General features: G+C 50.1%; 1 protein-coding gene and 1 non-coding gene across 3 annotated transcripts in view; one reads left to right on the forward strand and one right to left on the reverse strand.

Annotated features, from left to right (window-relative positions):
• The window catches only part of TMEM259 (transmembrane protein 259), a 28,832-nt gene extending 23,712 nt beyond the window's left edge, over window positions 1-5,120 (reverse strand). Inside the window, exon 1 of one of the 2 annotated variants that reach the window (XM_077841914.1) lies at window positions 4,355-5,120. In XM_077841914.1, coding sequence (XP_077698040.1) covers window positions 4,355-4,591 — 237 coding nt within the window. In that variant the 5' untranslated portion in view covers window positions 4,592-5,120. The remainder of the gene's footprint in view (window positions 1-4,354) is intronic. The other variant, XM_077841916.1, reaches the window with a different exon arrangement.
• A 648-nt stretch (window positions 5,121-5,768) lies between these two features.
• On the forward strand, window positions 5,769-5,875 carry LOC144257536 (U6 spliceosomal RNA). Its single transcript, XR_013344558.1, has one exon. It is a non-coding gene; the product is annotated as a U6 spliceosomal RNA (small nuclear RNA).
• The last annotated feature ends 4,759 nt before the right edge of the window (window positions 5,876-10,634 follow it).

Raw genomic sequence — 10,634 nt, forward strand, 5'->3', positions numbered from 1 at the left:
TAGCTATGTCATGCAGGGGTGTGGGTTTTATACAAGTAGTTATGCCAACCTAAATTTTAAGTGCAGACCAGGCCCAAGTCTCTGTTCAATCAGGTAGATACTAGCATCAGATTGGAAAGAGACATTCCTATATCAAGAATAAGACTGTAAACTCTCCAGAGCAGGGGTTGTCTCCACCCTGCATGATGGGGACCCAATCCCAACTGGGGCCTTTGGGCACAAACATAACTAGTAGTGAGATGAAAGGAACATCAAAGAAAGCACACACAACTTCGTCCAACCACAAGACCTGCTCAAACCTTTCAGTTTGTTCCTGGAGCTCAGACACCAACACTAGTATGAAACACAATGTATGTCCTGCTGGAAAGCATAGAAAAAAAATATACAAGCTACATTTCTATAAATTCCTGCACACTAACACTACAGATCAAATACCCAAAACACAGGCAAACTCTTACCAAATTCAGCAGTCAGCCATTAGACTGAAAGATCTAAGCCATGCTGGAAAGCCAAAAAAGGCCTAGCTCAATCATTTTGACAGAGTTGAAACTGAAACAGAAAATTCTCTCTTCACTATACAATACTTCCTCAAACTATTAGGAATAACAAATACTCCCCATTAAAGCACAAGAAAGAAAGACTGCACAACTTTATGAGACGTCAGAGGCACAAATAACCCCAAGACGAGGCAACCTATCACCAAATCAGAAAGGGAGAGCAACAGCATTAAACCTGTTACTACCATGTCACCAGCCCTAAATTCAGAACCTCAACATTCTGCATGAACTTCGTCATCATAATGTGGCAATAAAGTGATTGAAAATTAACCGAAGAAGCGTTCTTCAGGCCAACATGCAAGTGAATGCATCGAGCAATCTCCCCTGATATTCTACAGCCTTCAGTGATCAGTTTTTTAACTTAATAGAAAACATGGCTCCTGCCTTCCATGATTCACAGGCAGAACCTTTCACCCCCAAACACCTTCGACAGCTAGCATCAGAATGGATCTCAGCTCTTGATTTTTGAGACAGTATCCCTAGCCAGATCCTAAAATGATCCATAGTCCCAATATGAATGCCACGCACTTTGAACATCCCATTATGCAGCACAGACAAGAAGTTCTCCAGTCTAAAATTCTGGTTATTTCCAGCATGTTCACTGTAGATTAATACTACTAAACTACCATTTCTCAATACTGTACTTTTCAGTGATCTACATTATATTGAAAACTAGAAAGGTTTCAGTTTTCATTCACGGGGACTAATGTCAGCATTAATTAACAACAAACAATTGTTTGTGTGTGTCTCAGTTTTTCTGCTCAAGAGAGGTTTAAGTAATTCCAAGATGGGGCCTCTCCTAAACACAGGCAACCAATCATGTCAATTAGATTGAAAAGCCTTGAGTGTAAAGCTTCAGCAAACATGACCTGAAAGCCACCGTGGAACACTTTCCATAGAATTGCAAGGGGGTTTATTGTTATGGTTATTAAAAAAATAATTTACTGTTACAAAAGAGATTTTTTTTAAATTCACACCAAACAAGTCACCCCACTAAAGGGATGGTTAGTGATTTACCATCCATAAAAAGGACACTTCAAGCTGGAGTCTCCACTTTCAAAAATAGTCAAGAGATGCTTCTCAACTAGAGGAACAGCTATAAAGTCACACCAGAAGAAAGTGATATCACTACAGACTAATGGGTTTTTACCACCTTATTTTGGGGAACAATTCAGGGTGATGTTAACAGATACATTCAATAGCTTGCACAGCAGCTCTCCACCAAGAATGGAGAGCATTCTAGAATACAGCACCATAGCCGAGTTTTAGGGTTGTTTGCTCTCCAACTTCCTTAAGGTGCTTGATCATTGCGTAACACAACTAGTTCTAGCCACTCATTATCCTTGAGGTCCTCAGCAGGAGTAAACAGACTGGCAAAACTAGGCAGCTACACCATGGATTTGATTAAGAAGCTGTACGAAGACATCTTCAGCCAAAAGGGACCAAGAGATAAGGCTGAAGTTCATGCATACCAAAGCTCACCTAGACACAGGTTCTGCAACTCATTACATGCATGTAAACCTCGACAATCGAAGGAACCCCACTTAAGGCAATAGGGCTCTGTACAGGTACAGGAATTCACCCCTACACAATAAATGGCAGGATCATGCCTTACATCTATACCCAGACAGTTTAGCACTAGAGAGAGACAGCCAGCATCATACTACGTCCCTACTTAAAGAACATCTGCTTGAAATCTGGTCAATTAGTTAAAGCACTTTTATGTATGCCACTTGCCCCAGAGTCCCCGTTTTGTCTCTGAAAATTTAAGACTTCTTTTTACAATCACTCCTATGGTAACAGCAGGCTGTTTTGCACATGTATGCATGGCTAATTCAGCTACCCAGAGCTCTGCAACAGACACTATTAGCTTGGCTACCACTCATCCAACGTAACAGTCTAGTAACAAGTCCCATCCCATTTCAAGATTTTAAGCATGCCTTCAGTTAGTTATAGAAAAGGAAAAGGTTAAAAAGCCTGGCCATTTCCAAGAACAACAACTAAAGATACTGAGTGAAAATGTACTATTAGCACATTAAGGTCATTCTGTCATGATGCAATAGGCATTGATTTACACTTGATATTACTGTCCTGATTGCTTTCCTTTTTTTTAAGTGACTAATGCTACTATAATGTAAGGTTTCAGCGTGGTAGCCGTGTGTATTATAATGTAAGTACACTGTTGTCCCTTAGAAACTAATTATTTCTTGTGAAATTTTTTTTACATTTAGCACTGGTAAAAAACACAAGCATAGATAGTAACAGCACATCCCTACCCAGATCTCACTAACGTGCCTCATTTCCAATCTTCAACTTTGAGGAGCGAGAGGAGTTCAACCTCCATGGCCTATTTAAACTGTGGCCTCTCTGCAGAGATGCCCCCCAAGGGAGACCAATCAATACCAGCTGTGGTTGCCTAACAGAACCAAAAAGCACAGACAAGAGGATAAAGTAGTTTATAGTTTTCACACTTAGCAGGCTGAGGTAAGCAGTGTTTTTTAACACATGATAAACTTTCCTCTCTTCACCTTTTTCCTAACGTGGACAACATCTATTTCTATCCACAACTGTCTTTCCAGAAACAAGGTTGAAAACACCAAATCGTTTCACATTGGCCACACAACCATCAGATGGACTAGAACCAGTGACCTAGATATGAAAGAACGAGGAGTACTTGTGGCACCTTAGAGACTAACAAATGTATCTGAGCATAAGCTTTTGTGGACTAAAGCCCACTTCATCAGATCCATGTAGTGGAAATCATTTGTATACATCCAGGAATATTCCTTCCAGATTTAACTTTGAAAAAATGATAGATAGTGTTTCCCGTCCTTCTGGCTTCAATAAACCACTTTCTTAGAATAAGTTTAAATCTAGGAACTGTTAACAAGAGGACACAACAGAATCTCAGCAGCGCAAGGGAAGACTCCCAAACCGATATAAGGTTTTATAATCTATTCACTCAAGCTTTTGCCCAGAGAGAGAAATATGGAGGCATTTTGTGGCGAGAGACTATTTAGTCTGATATTTGTTGAGTTATTCCTTTTCCTCATACACAAGGTTAGAATGTGACAGATAAGCCAGCAGCTCTCCTGGGGAACGTTGGCAGCCACTGTGTCGAGTCATTAAAAACTAAAACAAAGCACAGACTGTAAGAGACAATGCTGCATCAGCAGGGAAGCAGACTGAATCTACAGGACATCTCCATTTCTAACAGCCATGATTCTATGACTGTAAGAGCACAGGAAAATGCCCTAACAAGCCTTTCAATTTATTAAAGGGACCCTAAAGGGTACATTTATACTGCAGCTCGAAGCGAGCCTGAGCCCAGGTAGACAGACTCACACTAACTCTACTTTAGCTAGCATGCTAAAAATAACAGTGTGGAGACTGCAGCACAGGGACTAACAACCTGAGTACAGACCTCGAGGGCTGAGCAGGTTTGTATTTGGGTGGCTAGCCCATGCCATGGCCTACAACAGCCACACCACTGTGCCTAGATTGAGTAGAGCTAGGGCATCTGTCCACCAAGACTCAGAGGCATGCTTCCAGCTGCAGTGTAGAATAACGATCACAATGGTTCATCCCTTCCTAATAAATAGAAAAAATACACCAGTTTAGTGGGAAAGTCTCTCTGGCTAGTATAGGTGGAGTTAGGTGACTGATCCTAGGGTAGCAGGAGATCTTTCCTGGGGGATAAGAATTGTTTGGAAGCAACTTGACTTAACTGCACAGGGGGGCGAAGAGTGGATAGAGAAAGTCCCTCCACTTCATACATACGTGGCCCTGCCCCTCACCTTGAGAAGGACGAAGAACTCGAAGATGCGGCGGAACGAGGGTGGGAAGAGGCGGGCATAGGTTACAGCCATCTTGAAGAAAAGGGCATGGAAGAGGCGATCGCGCACATTAATCAGGGGGTTCTGGTTGAGGTTCGGGTTCCGTACCCCCCGGTTGTTTCCACCAGCAGCCCCACCACCCCCGTTGTTGTTCATTGGGTGATTGTGATTGTTCGCATTGGGCTGATTCTCCGACATCCTGATCCTCTGGGAGTGGGGGAGCGTCAATGGGAGAGGCTACTTTCTTCCCGTGAGGAAGGCGCTCGGGAAGAGAACTCTGGGGGGCGCGCTGTCCCCCCGGGTTTAGCCCTTTTGGTGGGGTGGGAGGAGAGGGAAGGAAAAAGGCAGCTGTGCCTCTCAGGGGGGAGTGTCTACCCTCTCAAAGTCTAAGGCAGTCTCCCTGGGGGTGGGTGGATCAGCGCCCCTTTGCGCTGGGGGAATGAGACGCCCGGCAGAGGGACCTGTGTGCTAGGGGGAAAATCGCTGCTGTTTCTGCAAAGGAGGGGGGGGGAAGGGACTCGAGGGCTAGCCCCAGGAGGCTCACACCTCGGCACAGTCCGGGGAGGGGGGGACCCCTTGGGGCGGGGGGGTCACTAGCTCCCCCTTGGGGGCGGGGCGCTGTTCCCCTGCAGGATGCGGGGGGCAGTCGGTCCCCTGGGGCTCAGGGTGCTGCCCCTGGGGGCGGCCCAGCCCGCTATGAGGGGCCGCGGGGGGGACTCAGCCCCGGGTCGGGGAGCGCTCAGGCCTGGCGGGAGCCCTTCTCGCGGCAGGCTCGGGAGCGTGACCCCCCGGACGGGGGGCGGGTGCGCTGGGGCCGCGCTACCAGCCGCGGCGGGGCCGGGGCAGGCCCGGGGCGGGACGCGGCTCCTGGGCCGGCCCAGCGGCCATGGGGGCCCCGCTCCGCCCTGCCTCCCTCGCCGTGCCCAGGGGCCTCCTCACGCGCCCGGCCACGCTCCGCGTCTCACTGCCCCAGGGCCAAAGGTGCCGCCGCCGCCATCTTCTTCCCCCTCCTGCCCCGGCCCGGACCGGACGCTACTCAACAACAACGAGCGGGCGAGGCCCAAGAGAGGCGGCTTAACAGGGAACGCTGGGACAGTGGCGGGCGAGAGAGGCCGGGCCTTTCCGGCCTTATTTGTGTATTCAAATAAGCCGCTCTGCTTCCCGTCGTGCACCGCGAAAAGGGACTGGTACAAAAATGTAAAGGTATTCAGAGAATAAGCATACAAAAGCGCCGCCCAACCTGTCAGACCCTGGTTGTTGCCTTCTTTAATTATTAACGCGTCCCGTCCCTCTGTACCAAAAATATTGTTCACCCTAACTGATAAATAGAAGTATTTCCAGAGGTTTAAATAGCAACGTGGTCGGGTTCAAATTCGTGCTCGCTTCGGCAGCACATATACTAAAATTGGAACGATACAGAGAAGATTAGCATGGCCCCTGCGCAAGGATGACACGCAAATTCGTGAAGCGTTCCATATTTTTGGTGAACACCTGGCTGGGCTCTAGCCAGGTAGGGGTGACTCCACCCCCTCATGGCAGAGACCCACCACTGAATCCACAGCCACGCCCTGTGGCCGCAGCAGCCTGCAGTGGGCGCAGTGGCAGCCGCCCTCTGGCAACCTTTTACCATCCTAAGCTCAGCACGGAGCACAAGGGGCTGCAGGGGGGAAAGTCGCACCGTGGGCGCGGTCCAAAGGTCCCCGTGACAAGGCCACACGGGGGCGGACCAATGGGCCGTCTAGCCCAATATCCCCGGCTCTGGGAGGTCAGCGCCAGATGCTTGCAGAGGGAAATGAGCCGAACAGGGCAATTATCAAGTGAGCCATTCCACGCCATCCAGTCCCAGCTTCTGGCAGTCAGCGGTTTAGGGACACCCGGCGCATGGGTTGTGTCCCTGACCATCCTGGCTAACAGCTATTGCTGGACCTAGCCCCCAGTAACACATCTGATTCTTTTGTGAAGCCAGTTCTACTTTGGGCCTTCACAAAATCCCCTGGCAATGAGTTCCACAGGTTGCCTGTGCGTTTTGTTCTTATGGGCCTTGCAGGAGGCGCATGGATTGAACTAGAACAAGGTGTTGGCTTGGCAAACAGAATGGGCACGCCATGCTCACAGCTGGCCGTACCGACGCTAGGGAATGTTACCAAATACCTTCCCCAGTGGCTGCTCCCGCTGGCTCAGCTGCAGCGGCAGGAAGCCCACATTTAGCCAAGACACTGGCAGCTGCCAGCATATTTACTGCCTGCTCGTACGCTCAGCTGTCCCAGTGGCTAAAACAGGTCGGCAACCTTTCAGAAGTGGGGTGTCGCATCTTCATTGATTCACTCTAAGCTAAGGTTTCGCGTGCCAGTGATACATTTTAACGTTTTTTTAGACAGTCTCTTTCTATAAGTCTATAATATGTAACTAAACTATTGTTGTATGCAAAGAAAATAAGATCTTTAAAATGTTTAAGAAGCTTCATTGAAAATTAAATTAAAATGCAGAGCCCCCCGGGCCACTGGCCAGGACCCAGGCAGTGTGAGTGCCCCTGACAATCAGCTCGCAGGCCATAGGTCTAAAACGGCTGGTGCTTGGGCCACGTGCCCCCAAGCAGCACAGCACCGTGGCCCTAGACCCAACACGGAAAACGTGGCACTGTTGGTAAACACACTGGAAGAGCCCTGCGCCCACAGGCAGCGGTGCAGGATCTGCTGTTGTATGAAAACAGGCTCCCGGGGAGGAAGCAATGTTCTACCCCGAGCTGAGCAGCAGCCGGCAAGGAGCAGAGACGCCCACCGGGCAACACGCCAGCTCCGAGCTGCCCTTTAGCTATGGTTGTTGGTGTCTGGCAGCGTTACCACTTTAAGTCCCAGCAATGCCTGTATTTTTTTCATTCATCTTTTGGAACCCATCCAGGTCCCACACATTAAAAATCACTCAGGCTGGCTAGCTACTGCTTCTGGCCCCTTGCTAAAACAGGCTTCCCAGGACCCTCAGCACACCACACACAGCAATGGATGAACATCACAATCTCCCCAGTGAGATGGGTCCCTGCCACGGTCATCCCATCCCTTGTGGCCCCAAAGGCATTTAAAAAACCCAGCACCGCTTCCCCCCTCCGCGTCTGGCGAACTCCCTCTTCCAGAATCCACATCTGTTTAACTTCCTCCCGGGCCTATGTCTGATCAAACTACTGTCCCCCATGTCTGGTTAAACTCCCTGATCCTGGGAGATTTATCTGGGATCACAGCTGTCTTCAGTGCTCTGGCTAGATGCAAATCACAAAGCACCAGGTTACAGCCAAGGATGCCCCAGAGGCAGGCTGACCCCTTTCAGGAGCTAAATATGGCAGCAGGTGCTATGCATTAACCACCTGATTACACTTGAGGGTCCCAGGGAGGCCGCCCCATCCCTAAATCAGCCACTAGTCTGCAGCTGCTTGGGCTGGGTGTGGTCTGTGGGATGATTCGCTCCAGCTGGCCAGGGAAAGGGAAGCTGGACAGGGGCCAATACCCCCACCCAGCGGTGAAACAGGAGCTGCCCTGCCGAGGGGGGTGGGGCAGCAGGAAAAACCACCTCTGTTGACACCTCAAAAATCTTGCTCCCCTTAATTAGACTCTGCTTGCAAATAAGTCATTGACATGTGGGCCCTTCCCATGCCTGGTCAGGTGGCTCTCTCTGCTTCACCACTGATTCTCACAGTGTCCTCATCCCACCTAGGCGCACTAGACAGTGCTTCTCAAGCCCTCTTTCAGGTCCTTTGATATAAGTGACAAAGAAATCAGCAGCTCTCTTGGCTCGGCGTTGGCAACTGTGGAAAGGCACCTTGCAATTACAGAGCCCTTCCGAGCTCCAGTGCGGGCCAACTGGTTTCTCTGTGGCAACTCAACATCCCACCTGGTCCTGATGGAGAGCTGGGCCCAAGATGCTGTCTGCAAGGCGTCCAGCCTTGCTGCTCCCTTCAGTCCCAAGCCCAGGAAGAACCAACTGCGGTGACTTGAGAATAACTTTCAAACCCTTCAGCAAAATAATTGTAACTTGTTTTAGACCTTTCATAAATAACCACAACATGCTTTTGAAGCAATTTGTGCGATTTGGCTTGATGGGTTCACCCCACAGGGCGCTCTTCCAGGCCTCATTCCTTCAAAGCAAAATCTAGCCATTGAATTGAAGCAGGAGCCCAGATGGCATTGCCTAGAACCCCTTTTGCCCTCTTCAGTGGCCAGAAGGAAGGGAAAAAAGCAGGACTGCCTGTGTGTTAGTCCCCTGTTTCTTATACCAGAGTACGCGCTAAGGATTCTCATTCTGTCAATGCCATCAGTGACAGCGGAACTATGGGGGCCATGGGGCTGGAGCCGTGGGTAACTGTGTTACTGTTCACACGGCTGTTGGGGTGAGGCCACTGAGCAGTGGTTCTCAACCAGGGGTCCGGCACCCACTTCGAAGCCGCGAGCAGGTTTCAGGGAGGCCGCCAAGCAAGGCTGGCATTAGACCTGCTGGGCCCCAGGGCAGAAAGTTGAAGCCCCCCACCACTTGGGTGGAAGCCCGGGGGGGCCAAGTCCTGCCACCCGGGGCTGAAGCTGAAGCCTGAGCAACTTAGCTTCGTAGGGCCCCCTGTGGCGCGGGGCGCCGGGGCAATGGCCCTGCTTGCTGCCCCCTAACGCCGGCCCTGGCTTTTGTCTGCAGAAACCAGTTGTTGGGGCACAGGGGGGCCGTGGAGTTTTTATAGCATGTTGCGGGGGGGCTCAGTAAGACAAAGGTTGAGAACTCCAGGTCCAGAGAGCTGGGATGGGACGACTGGACCGCAGAAGGAGGCAGCTGTAGAGCAATAAGGGACGGCTGGTGACTTATCAGCGATAAGCCAACTCCTGCCAGTAGCTAGCCGGGTTCTTTTCGATGAGTTCACTCTTCAGAACACGCCCCCTTCTCCCAGGTGAGAAGAATGCCGGGCTCTCCGCTGACCCGCAGCAGCACCGGTCTGCATGGGACCGAGCTGGAGCAGGAATAGCGACCATGCACCTTCAGGTTAGCCCAGGGGCCAGGGCAGGACTGGAACAGCAGTTTTGACATGCTCCCATGCCCACCCACTGCTAACCCGTGGCACGAGGGCTCAAGGCGGAGGCTGGCTGGCTGGGCTTACAAGCCGAAACACCTGTCAGAAAGCACCGTTGGCCCGCAGCAGCCCCCCCCCCCCACCTCTTGTGCAGTAACACCACCTAGCCCCTTCAGCTTTAATCTTAGGCCACAGCGTGGTCCCGCTCTCACCTGATGTTGTCCGGAGCAAGGGGGCAGAGCTGCAGCCACCTGACTAATTTCAGTGCGGGGGCTCCAGTAAAAGTGGCTTCAGGAGCAGTAGCCCTGGTCCCTGCAGTGTCAGTATCCAGCCTGTGCAGCTGCCCGTCTATTGCTCCTGTGCTGGGACGCACTACTTACTGGAGAAGGGGCGCCCATGGGTGAGGTTACCTTGCCCAGCAGAGGCGCCTGGAGACATACACGAGCCCAGAATTCCTCCGGTCGTACCCCTGCCTAAGTGCTGACTCGCGACTGTATTCAAACCCGGGCCCCCTGGCTGAGCGGGCGGAACGACTCCATGTTATGCGTATAAGAAGCACTCGGGATTTTTTTTCAGGGGAAAAGGCAATACGCTGCGTTTACTGAAGATACAACAATTAACATATGCATTCAATCACACACACACACACACAAAATCCCGCCAGTCGACGTTATAGTTACCAGTCTAGAGTCCGGATCAATCTAGTGGCCAGCTAGGTGGATCATGGGTAGGGAGGCGCCAGGGTCCTTCAGTCGCAACACGATGCTCTGGGGAAATCGTGGCAGGATGAATCCAAAGTGTCATGGCAAGGCGCCCTGTTTATATAGTGATCTTTTTTTTTTTAATTGGGACCAATGAGTTTTGCACCATTGTGCTGTGATTAATTGTTGTTTGACGAGTGCTTGTTTTTTTAAATTGTTTTTATTTTTTATGACAGCTATTCTGTTCCTATTGTTAGGTGCCTGTTTATTTTTTAGAGTTGTCAATTTGCCTTTTTCTGACATTTTAATAGGGGCGTGTTGCAGCCTTCTGGAGCCTGGCGTCTGTTTCTGGTTTTTCTCTTGTACATCTGGCTTAGCGATGGCCTTCACACTTCTTTTTTTACACATACCTTCCTTATTTACACACAAAACAGAATTAATTTACACAGAACATTTTAAACCGGAACATCAAGCTGCGATGCACAAGCAAACCATCACAGCATTC

The sequence above is a fragment of the Eretmochelys imbricata genome, chromosome 25, assembly GCF_965152235.1.
Source record: "Eretmochelys imbricata isolate rEreImb1 chromosome 25, rEreImb1.hap1, whole genome shotgun sequence".
Taxonomy (NCBI): domain Eukaryota; kingdom Metazoa; phylum Chordata; order Testudines; family Cheloniidae; genus Eretmochelys; species Eretmochelys imbricata.